The sequence below is a fragment of the Xiphias gladius genome, chromosome 14, assembly GCF_016859285.1.
Source record: "Xiphias gladius isolate SHS-SW01 ecotype Sanya breed wild chromosome 14, ASM1685928v1, whole genome shotgun sequence".
In the NCBI taxonomy this organism is placed as follows: Eukaryota; Metazoa; Chordata; class Actinopteri; order Istiophoriformes; family Xiphiidae; genus Xiphias; species Xiphias gladius.
Genome location: NC_053413.1, coordinates 6917686 through 6941803, shown reverse-complemented (window position 1 = coordinate 6941803; position 24118 = coordinate 6917686). Strand labels below are relative to the sequence as shown.

Below are 24118 nucleotides of genomic sequence, written 5' to 3'. Positions count from 1 at the left end.
GATTTTTTGTGTGCATTGTCTGTTACATTTAATCGCAAAACCTCCGTGCATTAAAAAAAAAACAGGCGCGTGCACATGACATGCGCGCACGGAATAGCATCCGCGAGCGGAAAAACATCCTGGCCAGGGAGCATGTGTGTGGAGTTTGATACTAATGAAATGCCATACAGACCTGAAGGAAACAGTTTGTCAAGGTTTTTTTTATTTTCAAGGTATAAAATACAAACGGTTGTTTGACACAGTGGGAAATTTATAAGAATAAAATGGGAGTTAGAGAAAATATGACATACAGTAGTGTACTTAGTGGTTGATGTCAGACATATGTAAAACGTGTGAATCACAAGCCACGTGACTGCTCTGTACCACACAGACCTGGTGCATTCAGAGTGATGTGCATGTTTCACACACAGTTAAAAAAATATAACAACGGGCAACAAAATTCAGCACTGGATTAAGCAGTTCAATTAATGAGCACATTAAGAGAGAAATTCAATCATATCTTATAAATTAATTTACTGATACTAAATACACCGGCTAATAAATATAAACAAAGTATTTTAATACCATAATATTAATAATATTAATAACTTGTTACAGCTACGTATGATTTCCAGATATGACCCAAAGCAAAACCATCCAGCATGGTTCACACGCAAAGGTCTCTGTACTTTCAGTCCTTGTGCACCCACAAGTTTGCACACGCACACACACGCCGTCAGTTAACGGAGTTGCATATATTTTCGACCACCCGGTTGAACTCTTCTGGTTGATCAGCATACACGTGGTGAGAGGCTTTATTGATCAGCTGCAGGTTGGAATGGATAAAGATAACGACGACAGTCAGTAATTATTGTATGTGCAGTCATATCAAGTTTCACTACTGATGGGAAAACATATGAACTGAATGAAACATATGAACTGAATGAAAATGTCATTTGATTCGGAACTGCCCCTTTTATAGATATTAATTGGACAATATGTCCCTCATGACTCTACTCTGCATCTACACTCACCAGCACTCTGGTGTGGGCCTGGCTCCTGACCTGGACCACTCTGTCCCCAGATGAGTTGTCCACCCAGGACCATTCTCCATACAGCATGGTGAGGGGCATGGAGGGCGGCAGCAGGTGAACCCGCTGCAGCATAGGCCTCTTAGCCCAGCCCAGAGACTCTGACATGGCACGGAAACCCACCTCACCACTGGGAGAAGGGGGGGGGGGGTGTGTTAGGAGACGGCTCAGCTGGCAGGCAATATTCTCTGTTGTTAAAAACCCGACTGTATGACGTGTGTGATGGCGTACCTCGGGGTTTGTGCGTTACAGTGGTAGATGTACTGCGTCATAGTGTCATCATCAAACAGATCTTCAAATTTCCTTTTGAAATCGGGACGGAATCTGTTCACCAAGCCCGGACCTGAATCAGTGACACACTGTGTGGTGAGCGGACGGAGTATTATGCGGCGCAGCACACTATTAGACAAACATAAACATATCTTACCCCATGGGCCTGCTGCTCTAATTACAGCCAGTGGGTTGAAAAGGGAAACCACCGCTGCAATAACTTTTACCCAGCGTGGAGGGGATGGCCTCTTCACCACCTCTGTCCCCGGACTACGCTTCTCCTCGGTCTTTGTCTGCGGTCGCTCAGGGAAACCCCAGGGGTCTACCAGGATAAGATGTGACACCCTGGAAGAAGACAGCAGAAGACAATTTTGATATTATATTGACTGACATTTATTTGTCATCAGCTTACCCATAGCATAAGATGGTATGCATTGCTGTATTTTTGTATACTATTATTAGGAGGCGCCAGGTGGTTTTAAAGGGACAGTTTTCCATTTAGAATCTTTGTTTGCCATGTCTCCTAACTAGATAATGTGGAGCAACTTTTAAAGGGACTAAAACTTAAAAATAAAAAGGTTAATATCTGATATTTTCAGAGTCCTATTGACATTTTTGTACGTTTTAGTACAAATATGGGTTTAAAGCAGCATTAGCTGTTTTTTTTTCTGGCCACTTGGGGCCAGCGGGAAAAGCTGAAAACAAAACACTGGATGCATTACCAACTTATAAACTGGTTGTGGTGAATGTGTTAGCAAACAGTTTCTTATTTACACATCCATCAGACACTGAGCAACATTAGTATTCATTTGTAGTCGTGTTTCTGGTCAACATTTTGGGAAATATGCTTATTCGCTTTCTTGCTTTCAATACCACTCTCATGCCAGTATGGGAAAATGAAGCTGGTTCCGTCTGGAAACAGGCGGAACCAGCTAGTTTGGCTCAGATCATATGTAACAAAATCCGCCTCCCAGCACCTCTAAAGCTCAGTAACTGGCTCTCTATATTTTGTTTGTTTAATCCACATAAAAACCGAAGTGTAAAAATGACAAAATGTGGTTTTACGGGGGCCTTTGTGCTAAGCTAAGCTCTCTGGCTGCTGGCGGTAGCTCCACCTTCACCATACAAACATGAGAGTGGTATCTAACTCTGCATATCTGCATGAAAGTGAATAAGGGCATTTCCCAAAATGTCAAAACTATTCCTTTATCTGACGTATGACATTTATATCATGCTGCTAGCACTTGCATTACGTAACCAACTCCAATAAAACAAGATCATAAAAATGTCGGATACTCAGCCTCAAACAAAAACCACTAAATTGCAGCCAGCTGCTGTTTGGTTCTGTGTGGCTGTCCCTGATGTCTTGATGTTTTGCCTATGGTTTTAGTTAGTATCTTATCGGCATTACTACCTAGAAGGGTACTGGATGGCGTAGGAGGTAGCCAGGTACCCCCCCAGACTATGCCCCAGCAGAATCATGTTCTCCAGGCCTACAGACTGTCTCCATTGTTCAATGGAGTTCACGAACTGCTCCTCTGCCTGGGCAGCATCTGAGGGGAAGGGAATCCTGGAGCTCCTGCCAAAGCCCAGGAGGTCGAAGGCGTAGACAGGCCGTGACCGGCACAGCGTGTCCAGGTTCCTGATCCACAGCCCTACCCCTCCTCCAAAGCCGTGGACCATCACCAGGGGAGTCTTACGAGCTAGTGGAAAAAGAGGGTAACAGAAGAAACATAGGGGAAATGTGTTACAGGTTTTATAGTGCACTGAGCACTGAATTACGCCTGTTGCCTCCCGATAAACAAACAGAGACTGAGAGGAGGGTCGTACCGGCAGGCTTGCGAACCATCTTGTTGGTGAGGGTCAAAGTCCATATTCGCTCCTGGTTTGGTAGGGTCACAAACCTGGCCCACAGGTCGTTTTGAATACCTATTTTGATCAGGCAAAATTATATCCTCAGTGAGACTGTATGTTTGTGCTGTAGCCAGTGAGCCAAAAGTTGCTAAATAAGTGTCATATTACACTTACAGTAGCAGCTTCAATATATCATTTAAGTACCTAGTTACATTCATATTAGTTCCTAGTGGTTATATAGTCAGCCAGTATAAGTCAAAACATTCTTACAGGCAAGAATCTTGGACTCTGCCGTCTTCAAAAGGGACATGGAGGTTGGACGCCAGGAAGGCCACCAGCTCCAGATTGAATGTGGCCTAACAGGGGAGAAAACAAATAAAGAGACATGGGGGAGAATGCAGAGATAGTAGACAGTAGGGAAATGTACAGTACTAATGCTTCTGTCGCGAGTCCAACGTTAAATGCCAGTTTAATCAGTGTTATCGTTTGTTATCAGCATGAAGCACAAGGGTGACACACCCAGCTGTGTCACATTTCACAAGCATCACGCTTTTAATCAAAGGCAGCGCCATGACCCTCAGCAGGGTTAATATTTATCCTGGTTACCTATAACCTCACGTTAGTAATCTTTATCTAACTTTCAGGAAGTTTATTTCAATACGTTTACAGCACAGGATCTTACCCACGTTTAAGTTACTAGGCTAAAACTAAAAAAAAAAAACAAAGAGGTGGGCAAGCCATCCTCCACCCTCGGTGCAGCGGGTACACCTCCACACATTTCACCTGGTCTGCCGTCAACAGACGATTCAGATTTGCTGAGTCATTTGGAGTAACTGGCTCACCTAGGGGTGCCCCACCCCCCCAACCCCACACACACCACACACACTCCTGCTCCTATCTTCAGACAGTGAGAGGTAAACGGGACATGTCAGTGAGGAGTGGCAGATCAAGACAATCTCAGGCAATCACACCGGCCCTGTAGGATCTGGTTACCGTAACGAGCCCGTCAACCCCGCAATACTGATCCAGGAAGTCCCAGGGGTAGTCCAGCAGGTGACTAGTGTAAAGTCGGTTTGAGATGTTCTCCTATTTCTGTCACATGAAGCTTAAAGGTAAATGTCTTTCGGGCTGTAAAGTAAGGAGCCTACATTTCTAAAATGTCATAAAACTGTTTGGTTTTTTTTAAGCATGTCACATGGATATAACACACTGAACAAGTCTAAAAACATCTGTTATATTTTACATCCAGTCTATAGATGGATTTAGGTGAAATGACACAGCGCTACAGTAAAGTGTTGTCTTGCACAGACACCCCTCCCCTCCCCCCAATTCAATGTCTTACAAATGTCGGCTGCTCAACTATCCATGTTACTTACTCTGCCTCACAGTCGTTCTGCATCGGAGCTGCAGCCGTGGTTGCAGCCGGATCCATTGGTCGACATATTCCGGCGACTACGTTCAGTAAAACAGAGGCTGACAACGCTTTCCCGTGTGTCCGCTTCGGAATTCCACAAAGTTACTGTTTTTCCAATGTTTTGTAACTCGCACGGCTGTGGGTCAGCTGACCAAAACACAAAGATCCTCGAGGAAGACGATGCACCGACGCCGGGAGAAAGCGTCGCTCGTGGTTCGTCTCCCATCTCCCCACAAAGTCCGAGGAGGCGTTCGCTGCCAGCGCAAAGCCCGGATTTTCTGCGCGTTTTCGAGTGCTCTCCGGTCCCCTGTTCGTTAGTGACAAACGGCAAATGTGGACGTGCTGCACATGTATTGTTTTTGGTGTGTCGCCGGCATGTGTATTTGTTTGCGTGGATTAATAATGGGTGAAATTAAACAACGGAGACATTTTCACCTTCGTGAGACTGTGTTTATGTGATTCATGAAGGAGGCACTTTCGGGTCCCAAGAAAACTGGTGATAATCGAGAATGCAGTTGACACAGACGTATCTCGAAAGTCTGGCAGAGTAAAACATTTTTCATCTTTGCCACATCTCTGTTTTAAAGGCTCTGGGTGGGCGGCGCAAACGGCCCTTTATTCAACAACCGGCTCTTTGCTCTTCGTTCCGAGCGACCCGGAACATCATTTTTTGCAACTCCCAGGCCGCTTCCGGTTGATGAGGACACGTCACTCATTCGACCGAGGAAGAGGACCAGCAAAAAGCCTCGCGTATTGACACCTTTTGTGTGAAGTGGACGGCAAAACCATGTCCAATTCAGTCGTCTCGGTCATCTCCCGGTTTCTAGAGGAGTACACCTCCACGACGCCCAACAAGCTGAAAGTGGTGGATGCGTATTTGCTGTACATCTTGTTGACCGGAGCGCTCCAGTTCCTCTACTGTCTCCTCGTTGGCACCTTCCCCTTCAACAGCTTTTTGTCGGGCTTCATCTCCTGTGTGGGCGCTTTCATTCTCGCAGGTAGATATTTCTTCAGTTAGACGTTGCTACTTGTGCATAATAATAGAGGTTTCCGGTAGCCGCCGTACGAGTGACCCATTGGGGGGGGGACACTGCTAGCTAACCAAGCTGAAACTCCCGTGGCGCGGGTTGTAGCTTTATTGCAAATAAATTATAATAGCATTTTGTGCGGCCAGCTTTTATCAGACTTAACAATAGAAGCCACTTGATTGCACTATTTCTAATACATAATGCAGTAATAAATACAATACATACTGCTCCTTATGGCCTTCATAGGATTTATTGAAGGGCTTTTGGATCAGTTTTAACTAGGTGGTCCTCATAAAGTGGCAACCGAGTGTACCTCGGTATAGGTGCGTGAAAACCCTGTTACTCAGGGCTCATATTGACATGACTAAATGACCTGTGAACTTCCCCCTAAAACGGTAACATGGATGAGATTTAGCACTTGGGTTGACATGATGATAATAATGACGTTCATTGCATTGAAAAGCATAATTCATCTGTCTATATATATTTTTTTTTTTTCAACCAATGGACTAATTGTCTCAGCTGTACTGTCTGGTACCATTATGTCAAATTTCAGTTGAAGTGATATTTCAGCTTTAAATGTTAAGCTTAAAATTTGGTCATCAGTTTTGAGAGTAAAGCACTAAAACCCTTTTTCTTTTTTTCCCTTTTCTTCTTTTCCTCCAGTGTGTCTTCGTATCCAGATCAACCCACAGAACAAAGGAGAGTTCCTGTCTATCTCTCCAGAGAGAGCCTTCGCTGACTTCCTGTTCGCTCACACTGTCCTCCATCTGGTTGTGATGAACTTCATTGGTTGAAACAGACGCGGATACAACTTACAGTGCCCCCCCCCCCTCTCAGAAGGTGTATATTTTCCACACGCATTTCTCACTTTAGGAGTTTTTAAAGGTAGATTCTTAAAATGTCAGTTTTGTTCAGACCCATTGCCACAGTGTAGATACATTTAGGATCAGTTTTAAGTACAGTCAGTATCTTTGAATATGAGAAAGTCCGAAGGGGTATGAACCAAACCTGTGATGTCTATCTGTGGATATAGCGCACAGTCTCTCAGTGGACAGTAAGTGGGCTTTATATAGAAAACATGCTTTACTATATTGGTTTATCCTCCTGTAACAAGAAACACATAAACACAACAAGGACAAGAGTCCTTTGGGTGCTCTCAGTCACGTTAACCATCCTTGCCAGGTCAAGACTTATTTCTCAGTGGAACAGCTCCAGATGGTAAATGTGATAAGGCAGACTTGTTTCTCTGGGGAGATCCACACGATACCACATATTGCTTTTGCTATGCTAGAAAACAGTGTTATTAAATTTTCAAACTAGCAGGCAGTCAGTTCTCAGCATCCTCACTAATCCTTCGACCTCTTCTTTCTTTTCTTTTTCTTTTTTTTTTTTTTTTTCAAAGATCACGACAAGAGAAATGATCAAAACTCCCCTTCAAGATATGATGCTGCGTCTGCTTTGGCGCCATCCCACCTTCAATACTGAATTAATTGCATCTTGTCACATGTGATGCAGTACAATTTTCTAGATGATAAAGTTGTTGAGTTCTGTCATTGTTTTAAATGTAAACATTTGTAAAGCATTCCCTTTTTGCACTGAGGTGAAGAAATAAAAACAACTGAAATGCTGGTCATGTGAATACTAAAGCAGTTCTTGTAATGAAGTGTTGACTCGCTAATTTGTTAACTATTTTAATAGTAACATACTACCAATAATACCAAGGATAAACTGTTTCAGGTAGAGAAAAATAAAAATGGCTGTGGTTAGACTGTTGCATATGTTTCATCTGTTCAAAAACAGTCAAAAGATCTTAACTTCTAAAGAGATAAACTTAACAGATGCTTGTTCTTTACACAAGTGTAAACAAGCATAATTTGTTATAAAAAGATAAATTTATACATTATAGAGGAAAAAAAGACAAGTCAACAACCACCAATACTCCAACACTGGAGCATTACAATCTCCCTCTATTTTCTTTAAATGAAAATTTAAATCCATCAGATGAGGCAATATCTCTGTAACCAGACATTGCTGTACAAGTATGATCTCTCTCCCTCCTATATTATGCTGATCTGTGTTTTCATATTACTGCTTCATAGATACAGCAGGACTTTTTACATGAGGTTTGGTGAAGCTGTGTGCCTGCATTTATATCTGGTTATTGCAGAGAGAAATGACTGCTTAAAGGGTAGCAGACATAACACCCAGATGGTTCCGAAAAAAGGCTCCATACCCAGCGGTGGGAGTACATTTTCGGAAGTAGTGTGTTTGAAATTTATGATTTATAGTACGTTACAGCAAATATAGTACAGGTTACTATACTATATTTATCTGACATTGAGTTACTCGTTACTTTACAGGTTAAGATTTTACATAAAAAATACATAATCAAGAAATAAAACATGATGCATTGTTATAAATTAAACTATCCAGCAGAAAATAAAGTAATTAAAACGAGCTCCACCTTGACTAGCTGCAATATTAAAGTGCTGCTTGCATGTCAATGTATCGCTAATAATGATCCAGTATATATGAAATAGTATCAATGAAAGGGTTGATTCTGGATGAATATGTTTATTTTTGATACTTTAGGTATGTTTTTCTGATAATACTGATTCCAAAAAAGTATTGTTTACTTAAATCTGACTTTTTATTCCACCACTGTCCATACTCTATAGAACTTGTTCTGAGCCCACAGATTGCATCATTTCTTAAGCCGAAGACTACAGCCCAGTGTTTCTTTGAACCAGTGAGAGTAAGTGTGGGGGGCAGACTCCTTCCACTGAGCAATGAGAGAGTCTGCCTCTCTGAAAGAGTCAAACACATTCCAGCTCAGCTGCTTTGAATCGGCACATTACCAATCCTCATTTTACTTTTGTCACAGAATGCACTGACCTGAGGATACGCTGTAGCTCGTTTGGCTCGTTTGATAGACCTGGCGGTAAAGGACCAGTTTGAAGTGGAAATGAAACGGCCTTGCATACAGAGATGAAAAATAGACTGAACCCCAGGTTTCTCTTGTAAAGCTTAGTTCTAAATCTGTTCCGATGTTGATTTAATAGCAGACAAAGAGGTAGCCTATCTGCCCAGCTCTGCATATTAAACAGATGACATTAGCAACAGTCATTTTGAAAAGGGGTTAGCATAAAGTAGTAGGAGAGGCGATTCTCTAAACAAAGAGTTGTGGATACCAACTTTTTCAAGGAGTGGGGGTGAGCCCTCTGTGAAGAGGCCATCTCTTAAATGTCTTGTCCTGGATGTAGGGTAGGTAAAGGTAACTGGAAGCTACTTTCTGTCAGTGGAGGAAAGACTCTGCAAAAATACTCTGTTACAAGTAAAATTCTTGCATTCAAAACAATATTCGAGTAAAAGTGCAAGTATTATCAGCAAGATTTACTTGAAATTTAAAAGAAAAAGAAACTGCTCTATACATACTATAATGATTTTGTATTAATTATTACTGGTGCATTTACACGTAAACCACATTTTAATGTTGTGGTTCGTCAAGGTACAACACATTCAAGCTATTCTATATACTGGTGTATGATGTAATTTAAACTATAACAATGTATCATATTTTACATCCTCATTATAGGTTTTTCAAAAACTGAATCTGCAAAGTAAGTAAAGCTGTCAAATAAATGTAGTGTAGTAAAAAGTACAATATTTCCCTCTGAAATGAAGTGGAGTAGAAATATAGAGTGCCATAAAATTAAAATGAATTAATAATTCATTACCACAACACGGTCAAACCACTGAGCGATGAATATTAGAAACCTAATAATAAAATCAAACATTGAGAGGCATCATGGCACCATTTTGCTTAAGTCGTGTGTATGTAAGGTTACTTACCATTCCAAATATGAAGAGGTTTCAGAGTCAGAGCTTTGAAGAAAAGGTGTGGGGAATTATGGCAGAGAAACTCATAGAGGACTTTCTTTCCTTGATACTTTAATCAGGTTTTAATCAAGTTCTGACTGTCTAGTTATAACCTTGCTTAGTTTGAGGCCGCAATTCACAAGAAATAAAATTTATTTCAAGTCTTCTATAGCAGAGACAAACAGATATTTAAACCAGTCCTTCACAAAGCTAAAAGGAATGTCTGGACATTGAGATATGTCATGGAACTTGACTGGCAGGAAATAATGAGTTTTGTGTAAGTTATGCCTCGTTTCTGAGATCTGCCTGAACTATCATAGGAATAAGTTCAGTTTCAATTCTCAGATCTGCCCACATTTATCTAGGTAATGGATGAACATAAAAGGCTTTGTAGCCAAAGCAAAAAGCAAGTGACTTTTGGAACATTCCTGACACCCTTCACAGAGCAAATTGAGAGGCTCCGAATAATTGTTTGTTAATTCAGTGGCTGAGGGGGCTGTGTGTAGAAGCTTAATCCAACAAATGAAGACTGGACCAAATCCAAAGTGTTCATGCATCAAAATCAAATAATTTCATTGTAGCCTGCCAAATGAATTATCTGCATCCATGGGGGGCGATACTCATGGATTTGGTTGCTTGGGAGAATAGCCTATGAAACAATTCCTACCACTAAAACGACTAAACAAGAGTAAGAACGACGTGTTTTACCCTAACGTAATAGTTTGACCCTTTTGGGAAATACAGTTTTTTGGTTTCTTGCCGAGAGTTAGATGAAAAGATTGATAATGCTCTCATATCTGTAGGGAGTTACAGCCAGAAGGCAACTAACTTAGCATAGCATGCTGGCGCCCTATATCTTGTTTGTTTGGTCTGTACATAAATAATTAGGTTGGGGTTTTTTGGGTGGTATGCACCCCATAAACGTATCAGGCAGTGAGCTTTAATGGTGCTGGTGGGTTACCTTAGGGCAGAGCCAGTCTTTATGCTGACGTAAGCTAACTGGCTGATGGCTGTAGCTTCATATTTACTTTATAGATAAGAGTAGCATCAGTCTTCTCATCTAACTCTTGCTAAGAAGGCAAACATGCCTAATTTCCAAAATGATGGAAAGTCAAGAAATCCAGACCTTATGGGTCTTAATTTCTCGAATATCATGGAATTTCAAAGGTTCTCTCCACACGGAGCATCTGAGCATGTAAATAAATCCTCTAGGGATGTCGGAGAGTATACAAAAGATGTTACCAAATGGGTCACTTCACAGAAATTCACACAATTTTTTCAGAACTTTTCACACATTTTGCATTGGGTAGCAAGTAAATGTAACTATACTGAGGTGTTCCCAACCATTTAAAACAGCAGAATACACTGTTTCGGTAATGGAACTGGTCCAATTTATATACAAATCATCGTATTTTACATCAGTATCACAGCGAGTACAGCTGGTTAGATGTTTGCTGGGAGTATCCCCCACTATTAAGATCTAACTGGTGCCTACATGGTTAACGTCTGGAACATCTGGATCCAAGTTACGGTCACATGACCAATGGGAAGTGGGCCTTGCGGAACCTGGAATTTGTGTTTACACAAAGGAGAGAACTCACTTGGTAAACGTCAAACTGCCACTGCAACATGCCACAACTCTTCGTACTCACTCTCAGCCTTATACCATGGATCCCAGGTAATAACTATGACTACTGAGGTCATATCCTTACAGAGGTTGTGCAATAGGCCTTTGCAGCTTCCTTTTTCTGCAGCTAATTGATGAAAAAAAAGGGTTCTTAGGATGATTAATATCTATTCTGCAACCCCCTTACTTTATTATGGTGCTCTTGGCAAATAATGGTGCTATAATGTAAGATGCTTCTTATGCTTCACTTGTCTTTACTAGTGTATGAGTTTTCTGTATTTTTCACAGACTAGAAGAGTAGTTCAAGTCTCCATTTTCCTTTGGAGCCAGAGAAAGCTTTTGTGTTTTTTTTTTTAATTTTCCAAGCATTCCATACTGTTTGGCCCTTGGCAAGAGTATGTTTGATGTTTATTTTGTCAAGTCTTCAAAAGCTGTTATATTTGTCCCCTCAAATCTGTATTATGGAGGGATAATCTAATTTTGGAATGAGAAGTATGGAGAGGGAACTTAAAGTTCGAAAAGTGTTTTGTTATAAAGGAAACCGAAACCATAAATGTGGTACTAAGTATTGCTCACGGCCAGTTTCCCCCATTACTCAATCACAGATAAGAAATGTCCACTGTGAGTAAATGTTCCGTTCTGACTGCAGCACGACTGAAAGTTAGAGCTAGTGTTCAGCATTCAATCTTTTCCACTTTCCATCAGCCTTCCTCTGCAGGGTAACTACCGTGGACGAGTTTGCAGTTCTGGAGGGTCGATCTCTCACAGTCCCGTGTCACTATGAGCCTCAGTATGCCAGCTATGTAAAATACTGGTGTCAGGGAAGGACGAGGGAGTTCTGCACCAGCTTAGCCCGAACAGATGAACCCCGTTCAGCCAATCCGGCTGATGACAAAGTGAGCATTTTTGACGACCCGGTCCAGCTGTTGTTCACAGTGACCATGAATGACCTGAAGGTGGAGGCCTCTGGCTGGTACATGTGTGGTGTGGAGATAGGTGGTGTATGGAGCGCTGATGCTGTTGCATTCACTAACATCAAGGTCATTCATGGTGAGTAATGGAGTGCTTTCGAGCTCATAAAACATTATTTATCCCCGAAGAAAAAAGCATTTTCATGCATTTCAAATGCTTAGATTACAAATGCAAGCTCTTATAAGTTGATTTTGTTCCTGCAGGCATGTCAGTGGTGAACAGCCGACTGAGTGGGGAAGAAGGGAGTAGTGTCGCAGTCGAATGCCTCTACAGTGAGAGATACAGGTATTTGACTTTCCTATTTGCCAGTTTTATGGGTTTCTTACCAATTAGTCCATTTTAAAACAACATTTATAAAGCATAAATAAACCCGAGAAACAAGGTTATTTGCTTGAAGCCTTTACTGACTCCCCTGTGACTGCTTGCCAACAGAGAGAGTGAGAAGAAGTGGTGTCGAAGTGGAAACCGGAGCACCTGTCTGCTGACAGATTCTGAAGGGAGTTACGAAGGCGCATCGGTGGCCATCAAAGATGACAGAACTGGGGCTTTCACTGTAACCTTAAAGAAGCTGCAGATGGGAGACACCGGCTGGTACTGGTGTTCTGCAGGACAGCAGCAGATAGCCGTGCATGTGCTGGTCACACAACGACCCTCAACTAGTAGGCTGACAAAGAGCCCTTAAAATTAAAAAAGGGTTTCATATCAAATTCTTGCATTTAATGGGAATCTAGAAAAGTTACTGGGCAGTTCCTATTTGATTCTTTGTTGACGCTGCACTGGGCAAGATTTTTTATCTAAAGCACTATTGATTTTTTTTTTTGGCAGTTTTTCAAGCAAACACAAAATTGACATACTGTCACCTTATAAAGCTGAAATGCCAAAAGTTAATGCCTATCTACACATCCACGGAGCAACATTTGCATTCCATTGAGATTGTGTTTCTTGCCTCCTGGTGGATGTAAATCAATATTCACTCTCCTTTTAGCTTTGTTTTGGTTTCTATCAACTCCTGAGAAAAATATCCAGCTCATTAGCTGATAAATCTGCTGTTTGGTGCTGACAGTGGGTTTTATCAGAGCTTTTTCACAGAGAAAGCTGACTGCTGGGGCGGGAAACAAGGCTCATGAGACCAGTGAGGATGAATCAAAGCGGTGACGTTGCAACCCGGACAACCAAAACAATGAGCTTAAAGACACTAAAATGCTCAATAGAGTTTGTACGAGCCGCAGAGTTGGGTGATAATTCTCTGTGAGGTCGTCACTATGAGCAACCACTTTCACATTACGCATAAAACTGTTGAAACAGCTGTTGATGACAGCTGCTTAAAAGATACTTTAAAAAAAAAAAAAAAAAATCATTCCTAGCCATGAGTATCGCAAAAGCCAGCCCATATCTCACAAGCTCAGCTTTCACTGTGAGATTTTAGTCTGGGAAACATCTATTAAAAATCTTTTGAGACTCTGAAATGTCACTGAAAACTAAACCAGGGAATGTAGATATGAAAGGAACCACAATTCTCTGACTGCATGGCCTTTTCCCCATGTCAGTCTGCGGCTGCTGAAATGAGAAATAGCCAAACGCAGCTATAAAGATCAATATGTGTTTGTGACAGATGGCAGCGGCTCTTAGGTCTCCAGCTGTAAAAGGTATTGATTATTACAAGTCACTTATCAAGAATATTGATGATAGACCTCTGTGGGCACAGTCTTTTGCTTATGATAGAACATCATTTTCCAGCTCATTGTATAATATCTTTATCCACAGCTGCAGTGTCTATGACATCCACACCTATACCAAATGAGTCTTTTGCACAACTGCCTCCACCCAAACATATCACTAAAGAGTCCTGGACCAGTCACGGGTAAGAGTGATGCACTTCTTTATGATTGTCCTTTCCCACTTTGTATATATTTATCTTCTTCATCTGAATTTACACATAAAATCTCTAAGCGCGAATCCTTAACCATGCCTTCCATGTTTGATGTGATGCCCCTCACACTATTACATATTATATATGCTTATTTATACCATCATAATGGAGTTCAACCAAGTTCCGCTCAGCCAAGCACAGATATTGATATTATCATTCTTGCCGAGGAATATCTATCCGTCATCATCTTGGCTGTCGTGTTACTATGTAAGAATGAGATGCTTTTGCTGGACTATCTGATCAGACCACTGCATGTTTGTGTTTTAGTCATATTTTGGAGTCTTTGCTGGTGTGCTCTTCTCTGATGCTCCTTGTGGGTTTGGCCATATTGGCGAGAAAGATGTGGAAACTGCACAGTAAGGCAACTTCTCATTTGTTTGCATTTTTAATACTAAATCTGGGCACAATCATGCCACTAAACTCCTCAATTGGTCTATGAAATACTGTAAATGCATTAAATACATCTGGGTAAGGTATTTGAATTGTTATTTGTGGCTTAAAGACCCTCACTATGCATCTCTAGAGCAGGATCCTGTGCTAAGACAAGTTAAGGAGATGAAAGCAAGGTTCAATGTAAGCCTCATTTAAATATCTGTCACTATTCTATTACACATTGTTTAAAAACACCGTTATCAAGGATGTGGTTTAGTGATGATAGTACTAATTTTTCTTTTTTCTCCAACAGGAGCATTCAAGGGATGACCTGCAAGATGCTGCAGTCGTTTTCCTTAACAGGGATTCCCAGGACATACATATGTACTGAGCTTGTCAGTAGTCAGTGCAGCGTTTATGGTCACTCCCCTCTGTAACTGAATGTAATTTTTGTTATTTCACTGCGAGAACACATGCTCTCTTTCCAGCGTCTTCTGTATAGAACATACCATACCACAGTTAAAGACAGTTATGAGGTTTTCTGCTTGCTACTTTCCATATGTGAACGGTGTAGTCTGGAGATCTTACCAGCATATACTCCTCCTGTGAGACACATTTTACATATTATAATCATGTGGTCTTCTATTTAATTTGGTCAAAAGCAGGGCCATAAGTACCACTAAGGATACTGATATCATGTCTTCAGTATTTTTTTTAATTTAATTTTATTTTTTGAATTTGTGGATTTTAGCAGCCTGGGTGGAGTTTACATTCTAAATATAAACATGTTCACATTATAGTTTAGTCTAATGACAGTATTTTTAGATTCTGTATATTTAAAATTTATTACTTTTTGGCCAACAAAATAAATACATATAGGATTCATTATTTCTCCACTAGATTTTTATTTATGTGGTGAAATGAAACAGCAACAATTACAGGTGTGTAATTTCACGATAATTTCCTATTAAGTTTCATCTAAACAATTTAGTAATTTGGTACTAATTAAAAGGGAAAATATACTGTTAATGCTTGTTATTGTTATTTAAGTTAAACCTGCAATACCTTTGGTTCATAATCCTTGGCCTGACTTTTTGGTCACTTGAGAGCAGCAGAAACAAGCAAACACAATGATGACATACTATCTTGTTAGCTAATCACACATCCAGCAGATGCGGAGCAATATTAGCATTCGATAGGAGTGGTCTTTGTGATTCCCTGATGAATGTAAGTTCAATATTCAGAGCTGGGGGAAACATAAGAGCTAAGGGAAAGTCAAGTCAATCTTATTTACATAGCACCAGATCAAAGCAGAAGTTATCTCAGGGCACTTTTCATATAAAGCAGGTCTAGACCGTACTCTTTTAATATTATTTACAGAGACCCAACATTCGCCCATGAGCAAGCAATTGATGACAGTGGCAAGGAAAAATTCCTTTTTAACAGGTAGAAATATTGTACAGAACCTGGCTCATGGTGGGCGACCGTCTGCCTCGTCTGTTTGGGTTGAGAGAGAAAGAGAGAGGGCGATGGGGATGGTTCAAAGCAAGCCTGAGCCAGCTTTGGCTATAAGCTTTATCGAAAAGCAAGCTTTAAACCCACTCTCAGACGTGTGGAGGCTGTCTGCCTCCTGGACCCAAAATAGAAGATCGTTCCACAGTAGCGGAGCCTGATAACTGAAGGCTCTGCTCCCTTTCTATTTTTGGAGACTCTAGCGACCACACGTAAGCCTGGGAGCACAGTGTTCTAATGGAGTAATAGGGTACCATGAGATCTTTAAGAAATGATGGTGCCTGACCATTAAGGGCTTTGTAGCTGAGGAGGAGGATTTTAAATTCTATTCTGGATTTTACAGGGAGCCGATGCAGAGAATCTAACACAGGAGAAATGTGATCTCATTTTCTAGTTCCTGTCAATGTGCTCGTGCTGCATCCTGGGACATCCTGATAATAATGAATTACAATAATCCAGCCTAGAAGTAACAAATGCATGGACTGGTTTTTCTGCATCTTTTTGAGACAGCATGTTCATGATTTTTACAATGTTACGTTGGATCACAGATGAATCTGAGGGTGGTACTGGAGGCAAGGGCAATGCCATTTAGAGTAAGTATATCATTAGATAATGTGTTTCTGAGGTGTTTGTGGCCAGGTACAGTAACTTCAGTTTGGAGAGTTTAATGCCAGAAAGTACCTGGTCATCCAGGTTTTTATGTCCTTAAGGCATGCTTGAAGTTTAGCTAACTGATTGGTTTCATATGGCTCTGTTGATAAGTATAATATAATTTGCATAACAACGGAATAATATTGCCTAAAGGAACCATATATAAGGTGAATAGAACTGGTCCAAGCACAGAACCTTGTGGAACTTTGTGTACATGGAGGAGATATTGTTAACGTGTACAAACTGAAATTAATCTGCATTGAAATTAGCTGAATCTGAACCAGCTTAGTGCTGTTCCTTTAATGCCAATTAAATGTTTCAGTCTCTCTAATAGGATGTGATGGTCAGTGCTATCAAATGCAGCACTAAGATCAAACAAGATAAATACAGAGACGAGTCCTTTGTGCGATGCAGTTAGAAGGTCATTTGTAACTTTCACCAGTGTTGTCTCTGTGCTATGATGCTCTAAATCCTAACTGAAAATCCTCAAATAAACTATTATTATGTAAAAAGTCACACAAGCGGTTAACGACCGATCTCTCTAAGGATCTTAGAGAGAAAGGGAAGGTTAGATGTGGGTCTATAGTTGGCTAAAACATATGGATCAAGAGTAGGCTTTTTAAGAAGAGGTTTAATTACAGATATTTTAAAGGTCTGTTGTACATAGCCTGTTAATAAAGAAAGATTGATTATATCTAAGGTTTACCTAGGTTAAAACTTTCTTAAGGAGCCTAGTTAGGATGGGGTCTAAGACACAGGGTGATGGTTTAGATGAAGACATTGCTGAGGTTAGTTGGCAAAGGTCGATGGGAGAAAACCTGCCTAAGTATATATGAGGTTTTACTGCTGTTTCTAAGGTTACTGGGTTTAAAGATAAATCCTTGCCGGTTTAGAGCAGGAGTTGGGGGATTTTGTCTCTAATAGTTAGAATTTTATCATTTAAGAATGGAGTCATCACTAGTGAGAGCTATAGGAATACATGGATCAATGAAGTTATAACGCTCTGTCAGCCTGGCTACAGTGCTGAAAAGAAACCTGATGCATGATGAGTAATAGGCTGCTCTGACATAACCGAGGGCCTTCCTATATGTTTTAAGACTGTCTTCCCAGGCTAAGCGGGATTCTTCTAGTTTGGTGGAACGCCATATGGTGTCGATGTTTGCTTTAATTTTCAGGTTTGGGACTGACACCATGGAGCCATCCTCTTTTGTTTTATTATCTTCTTCTTTAAGGGGGCAATAGAGTCAAGTGTCATTTGCGTTTGGCCTGCAGCACTATCAACAAGATGGTCGATTTGGGAGGGACTAAAGTTAGCATAGAAGTCCTCTGTTATATTGAAAGATGGCAGCGAATTAAGTGCTGACGGAATCACTTCCTTAAATTTAGCTACAGCGCTATCAGACAGACATCTAGTGAAGACATTTTTGCTTAATGGTGCGTAGTCCAGTAACAGGAATTCAGAAAGTTATTAAATAGTGGTCTGGTAAAAGAGGATTGTGTGGAAAGACTATAAAATGTTCAGTTTCATTATCATATGCCATGACAAGGTCGAGGGTGTGTTTAAAATAGTGAGTGTGTTTATTTACACTCTGAGTGAAGCCAATTGACTCTAATCATGCAAAAGTAGAGTCTGATAAGTAATTGTTTTCCAGAGGAACTTCCTTGGAACAATTGCTCCTTTATGATAACATTTGCTGAAAACATAATTAAACAGCTAACCCAATATAAGAAATTTGAAAAATAGACAGCATTAAAACATTTTAAAGAGTTTCTTTTTGGTCTCTTTGGGGTGTTGACTCATTCTGGCTAAAATCTCAGCTACAGCCCTGTTCAGAAGTCCACATATCTACAGTATATAATTAATAGTATTTTTGACTACAGTAGCCACACACTCTGACTATCCCTGTTTTATTGTGCTCTATTAAAGATGGACTTAAGCAAGATGGTGGGAATTGTTGTCAGCTCCAAATGGCTGTTTGTTGCCTCTAACTGTTGCAAAGAAATAAATTCAGTGTAATGAATAATACCTCCAAGACAGTAAATAGTAAACCCAGGCAACTGAGACAAGAACATTTTCACTTTTTGAGAGTTTATTCCATAACAAAACAATGAAATGGCTAATTAACATTTATGCATGGATACAGACTGTTTGACAGAAAACTTGCAAATGCAAATGTTGATGATATGAACATAGTTACGAGATCTTGTGAGATTTTATGAGATTATAATTTAAGACAGAAGTAAGCAACTGACAACAGAATATATTAGAGGGATTTCACAAATGAACTCTGAAAGAAACAGCTCTACATTTCATGCTTGAACTGTCTGTTCTCATACTAACCCTCAAACAATGTGTTAGAATTGCAAATGGGACGACCAAAGCAATTGTGTAACCAACTAGAGCTTGGAACTCTTAGTGACAACTGTCTCTCACCTTCATATGAGGAAGGGCCATGTTTTTGTTAAATTTGGGATGCAGAAAAACAAAATTTGGAAAAATAATATCTCAAAGATTCAGCCCTCAGTGTTTGTGGTGTCATGTAGGCTTAGAATGCTTGCACCCATGTTCACTTCTTGGACTACGCTGCTGTAATGCTCTTCTTGTGGCGGTGAATTCTGGTCTTGGGTTTGCATATTACTGATATTTAAAGCTTTTTATTGCAATATTCCTCTCTATAGTAGCTGATTTACATGCCATGTAAGAAAAAAAAATATTACGTTACTGGACAGTAGGCTAATATCACCACAGAGGTTAAAGCAAGAGCCAACAACAACGCGTAACTGCAATTCTGTAAGCAATGCAGACTTTGTTCTGAGTGACAAAGGTGACGGAATAAAGGTTCTCGATTTTCAAGACCTTCTACCACTCATGGTCAGTGCTGCTGCTACTGGCTGAGGCTATTTAGGAAATGCAGAGTTCACCACTTTTTATGTGATGTTCGGTTTGGATCACCAGAACCTCCAATGTAACCACACTGAATTACTATTCTGCATTCAGTTCCTTACTGTCAAAAGTCCACTGAGTCAGCTGCATTAATGTATTTATGACTCCATTCTGGGCGATCAGCCATCGTTTCTCTACGTATTTCATAGATTCATCTTGAAATCAATATCCCAGATTGTAAGACATATATCTGCTGTGTGTTCCTTAAGTATGGACAGACATGGGAAAGGAAGGTGTAATGGGAAATGTTTTATTTCTTTTTTTATTCATTGCTACTTATCACTGATTAAACCTGTTGAACTATGTTCTTGTAATGTAAAGGGATGCTATGTTCTCTGAACTTAGGATTGTTTGAATGAACCGTAAGTACTGATTGTGACAAATAAATGCTGGTCTGAACCGGCTGTACATTTGTGCAGATTCGAGGACAGAGTGTGGAATTTAACCTGTTTATTCGTGCTGACGACAACGGCTACGTGACCATCACTGTATATAAGGATTTGTCTTATAGTTGGCATGTGTGCAAACTCTGAAACCTCAGTGGTGGAAAGAGTGCTGCACCCTATTCGGCCGAATAGATAGACTCTTGTCTCTGTCTGATGATCATTGCTGAATACTGATGGTTGTTCTCTTTAATTCGACTGGATATTCTGTAATACATCATTTGAATCTTCATAGACTTATTGTTGTTCTTTGTTCCTCACCTAAAGGCCTTTCTACCCTAACAGAAGGCTTCATGTTTTCTGCTCTATGCAGCCACATTAAATAGTCTGAAAAAGAAATTTAAGTTGAGCAATCTGATATCTCTGACATAATTCAAGATTATTTTAAATGCCATGGGAAATGACTTCTTTGTCAATTGTCTCTGTTCTTAGCTTACTTTATCATAATTTTAGTAGGGTTATCCTTTTTTTGGAATTGTTTACGCCATGACCTGATTTTGTCTGCAACTTTTTAAGCTGCCGTCTTCGATAGATCTCCCTTGCAAAAGAGGCTAAATCATTGTGAAATTAGAGGTTGAATTAGAGCAACACTACATCACTGGCCATTCTACAGTACATGAATAGGATTTTTTCTTTAATTTTACTCCATTGTGATGATACTTTCCTTTGTGTGGAATAGCTTTTATGACCGTAATTACTGTTGACATTGTGCTCTTGGAGGTAATTTCATTCGAAATGTGATGTTTCACATTTGGATCCCGATGAATAATCAAATACTTGGTCATTTATAGAGGGATTTGTCATTTTAAATGAAATTAAATATTTGCATTAATACATGAGAGTCTGTGGTAATAATTATGGAGAATGCTAAATAAAGGTGAAATAAAAAACGATTATTAAATTAGCCTCTGTAAATGACCAGATACTTGGGTTAGAGAGTACCATGATTTGGTGGTGCTACTGTATAACTGCAGTATCACCAAGGTTTTTGATTTTTTAAAAAACATTTTTTGCAATATTTTATGAATTCTATTCCGTTTTATTCTATGTAGCTTGCTCTGCTCGAGTTCAGTTCCACTACTGTCTAGTCTCAGTGTTACAGGGGCTCAGCCATTAATCTTAATGCGTTTCAAGCGGAATCGGTCCAGCCACTAGATGGAGGTCAATGCTGTATGAAATATGTTCCCTCCATTATGCATTGCCGGTGTGTTTGCGCTCGGGTTCGTGTGTCCATTCATGCACAAAAATTGTTCCTTCTTTCCTGATCAGACACCATGGACATTCTGTTAAAATAGTGAAGAAAAGAAGAAGGCTGTTGCTAGTCACCACAAGGCTCTATAGAGAAAAAATGCATTATTTAAACATCTCCACATTCATGTATTTTTGTACTTTTGTCTGTGTTTTCATTCAATATGAAAACATTCTAATTCTTGCTTCTACATGCATACATCCCCCTGACCCGTGCCGTTTGAGGGCACTGACAATCCATGCATTTGTACTCATCTTGTGCACAGCTGTTGCAGATAATAAAGCATCATTTGGAAACATGGAGGGCCAGGCCGAAGGATAAGCAACTCCGCCGTGCTCTGTGACACACGGGTATGAAGGCCAAGCGTTACACAAGCGTACAACTGGACCCCGTTAAGTACTGCACTATTCTTGTTCACCCAGACCCAAGTGGACTCGAGCATTAGGATGCTGCTTAATCGGGATAAACCTAACAATATTACTGAGTATAAGGAACATGAAATGCTGAGATATGCTGCTATTCTTTGAACGGTGAAGACTCTCCATAAATTAATGAAAGCCTTTACAGCTGTTCTATTTACCCCACTAAAATGTTTAAAGGGACGAAATGCATTAATTTTTAGCATATTATAAATATATATATCATTTTATACTGTGTCTTACTTCAGTTACTCACTTCACAGGTCCACCATAAACTGCATGAAGAAAGAGGCATCATTTCCCTCAGTGTTTCTACAGTAACTTCGGCACTGCACATCTGAACTCCCCTGCACTGTAAAAGGTGCAGCCGGAGACCGGACTTCACACAAACTCATCATCTACTGCAGGAATACTTACTGTACTCCGAAACAGTTATTTCATTTTCACTTCTATGATCAGGAGCACATTAATCATAAGATTGGAAAGTAACAAAATTAATGGATGTGTCTGAACATTTCTGTTTCAACCATGTGTTTATATTAAAGCTCCCAGTGAGGACAAACATGTATTACAGTTTTCTATACTTGATTTGTTCTAACTTCAAAAAGGACCTGATGTACAGATTTTCTTACTGTAAAAAAAGTGTAATATCCAATTTTTTTTAAATTTTTATTTTTACAGCTATGAGCAAATAGGGGAGTACCTTGAGACATATGAATGGCTTTATAAGGGACAATAAGCACAAAAAAAAGCTCTGGCAATGTAGAGGGGTATTCACTATATATTTACTTTCAGTAAAAGTAAAATATTTCTCTTCAATATGCTACAGAAGTATAATAAAAATAAAACTAATGGAATGTTTGAATGGGAAGTCAAAAAGATGGCTGCAGTTGCTCCCTGGTGAACACCACAATACACCTTGCAAATGCTAACGTGTTAACAGAATATAAGAGAGACTGTTAAAGAGACAATCACTGGTAATGTATGATCTCTTGGCAGGATGATTTTCTTAGCAGCTCATGGAATGCAATGAAGATAGAATACCATTTTATATTCAACACTATCCTGCAATTATCAACAAGGATGTTTTAATGTCAGTTCAATTTGAGACATTTCACTGTTGTGTTGTCAGTAATAAACAAGTCATATATATTGTTTAAGTAAAGAGTAACACTTTCTATGAAGCCTTTTATAAGTAACTCAAAATAAGCATTTCAGGATTTGCTGAAAAGAAACACAAGAAAGGTGGACACAAAGGCAGACAGGAGCAGTAGAGATACTTTAATGATGAAAGGTAAACAGGCTTACAGATGAGTCAACTGGCAGGCAAACTGGCAGGAAGAGACAACAGTAACTCCATCCAAGTTGCAGGCACAAAGGAAAACACTGGGGAACAAACAGGAACGAAACAGGCGATCCAACAAAGAGTGATGGGAACACAGAGACTGAATAATCCACTGAGGGGAAGACAATGAGACACAGGTGAAACTAATCGAGGCGGGGCAGACAATCACTGAGGCGCAAAAACACACAAGGGCAGGAAGTGAAACAACCAAATACACAACAGGAAAGAGATTCCAAAAAAGAACAGGAGGCCTAGAGAAAATAAACGAGAAACAAAGTAAAAGATGTCCTAAGGAGCAGGGCGGGATGTAACCAAGTATAATTTCAGATGTCAGGATATGTTACTGTTGTTATGATACATTATGATCATTATACCTATCATAATGTTGAACTCAAAAGTTCAATCTTGACCTTGGAAACTGTAATTGGACAAAAAAAATCTTGATGGGCAGTGGATGGAATTTGCTCAAGCCCATCCACTGACCATCCAAATTTTTTTCTTGCCCAATTACTGTTTCCAAGATCAAGCTTTATGTTTAACATTATAACACTTATACAATTACCACTGGACATTTCAATTGAAGACTGTGAGATGCTTTAAGGATAATACACTCAATATATTTTGTCAAAGATATCTAGTTATTAAAAGAGAGTAAATGTTACAGCTGATTGCATAATGTCCTATAAATACATATAGTTATAGACAGTCATTTTAGATTTTTCTGACATACAATTGAGGTTGAGTTGGATTTCTTTAACAGTAGCAGAATAGCTGCTTCCTACTGAAACAGTCGTGGAAAATTCCAGAAGAAATGTACTGATGGCGCTACGTCAGGGTTCAGCTCCTTCAACAATGAGGATTGTGATTTTAAATGTCATTGCCAGCATGGAGCAGCATTCCTGCAATGTGGTCCATCTGGGTCAAGAAGCATTATGTTCTCATCATCTGCAGAAAAAGCATAGCGATAACAATGGCCCCGAGCATGGACAGAAGCCTATGGTGCAATTGACAATGACTATCCCTACTTTCCCAGAAAAAAAGGAGAAAATATAGAAAATCGTTTCTCAAAAGTTTGAGCCTAGTTCTCATTTTAGCAGATATACAGTGCAGATGGAATGTAACTGGATAAAATATCA

At 39.9% G+C, this 24118-nt stretch overlaps 3 protein-coding genes across 8 annotated transcripts; 2 read left to right on the top strand and 1 right to left on the bottom strand.

The window, feature by feature from the left end:
* Positions 1–180: 180 nt before the first annotated feature.
* Positions 181–4852, bottom strand: abhd4 (abhydrolase domain containing 4, N-acyl phospholipase B). The gene is made up of 8 exons (XM_040143853.1): positions 4571–4852; positions 3465–3550; positions 3171–3269; positions 2755–3043; positions 1498–1685; positions 1302–1413; positions 1014–1200; positions 181–805 (listed from the first exon to the last, which is right to left on the bottom strand). Exons 1-8 carry the CDS (start codon positions 4624–4626, stop codon positions 716–718), a joined length of 1107 nt encoding a protein of 368 aa, XP_039999787.1. The 5' UTR covers positions 4627–4852; the 3' UTR covers positions 181–715.
* Positions 4853–5153: 301 nt separating this feature from the next.
* dad1 (defender against cell death 1) lies at positions 5154–7285 on the top strand. The gene is made up of 3 exons (XM_040143854.1): positions 5154–5606; positions 6303–6479; positions 7042–7285. The coding sequence occupies exons 1-2, from the start codon at positions 5396–5398 to the stop codon at positions 6431–6433; spliced, it is 342 nt and encodes a 113-aa protein (XP_039999788.1). The 5' UTR covers positions 5154–5395; the 3' UTR covers positions 6434–6479; positions 7042–7285.
* Positions 7286–11072: 3787 nt separating this feature from the next.
* On the top strand, positions 11073–22269 carry pigr (polymeric immunoglobulin receptor). 6 transcript variants are annotated; one of them, XR_005708785.1, is made up of 8 exons: positions 11073–11196; positions 11851–12195; positions 12321–12402; positions 12550–12776; positions 13882–13978; positions 14315–14403; positions 21484–21609; positions 21901–22265. XR_005708785.1 is itself a non-coding variant. In XM_040144053.1 (8 exons), the coding sequence occupies exons 1-7, from the start codon at positions 11148–11150 to the stop codon at positions 21537–21539; spliced, it is 945 nt and encodes a 314-aa protein (XP_039999987.1). In that variant the 5' UTR covers positions 11073–11147; the 3' UTR covers positions 21540–21568; positions 21901–22265. The 6 variants fall into 6 exon arrangements, 4 of the variants coding, with proteins under 4 accessions (XP_039999987.1, XP_039999988.1, XP_039999985.1 ...); XR_005708786.1 differs by having other exon boundaries at positions 21484–21614; XM_040144053.1 differs by having other exon boundaries at positions 21484–21568.
* Positions 22270–24118: the final 1849 nt, after the last annotated feature.

Excerpts from the sequence above, each read along its gene's own strand:
- pigr (XM_040144051.1), top strand. The coding sequence starts at position 11,148 with ATGCCACAACTCTTCGTACTCACTCTCAGCCTTATACCATGGATCCCA. Across the intron at positions 11,197-11,850 it reads CCTTATACCATGGATCCCAG|CCTTCCTCTGCAGGGTAACT; the intron begins GTAATAACTATG and ends ACTTTCCATCAG. Across the intron at positions 12,777-13,881 it reads CACACAACGACCCTCAACTA|CTGCAGTGTCTATGACATCC; the intron begins GTAGGCTGACAA and ends CTTTATCCACAG.
- abhd4 (XM_040143853.1), bottom strand. The coding sequence starts at position 4,626 with ATGGATCCGGCTGCAACCACGGCTGCAGCTCCGATGCAGAACGACTGT. Across the intron at positions 3,270-3,464 it reads AGAGTCCAAGATTCTTGCCT|GTATTCAAAACGACCTGTGG; the intron begins GTAAGAATGTTT and ends TGATCAAAATAG. Across the intron at positions 1,686-2,754 it reads GCCATCCAGTACCCTTCTAG|GGTGTCACATCTTATCCTGG; the intron begins GTAGTAATGCCG and ends GTCTTCTTCCAG.
- dad1 (XM_040143854.1), top strand. The coding sequence starts at position 5,396 with ATGTCCAATTCAGTCGTCTCGGTCATCTCCCGGTTTCTAGAGGAGTAC. Across the intron at positions 5,607-6,302 it reads GGGCGCTTTCATTCTCGCAG|TGTGTCTTCGTATCCAGATC; the intron begins GTAGATATTTCT and ends CTTTTCCTCCAG.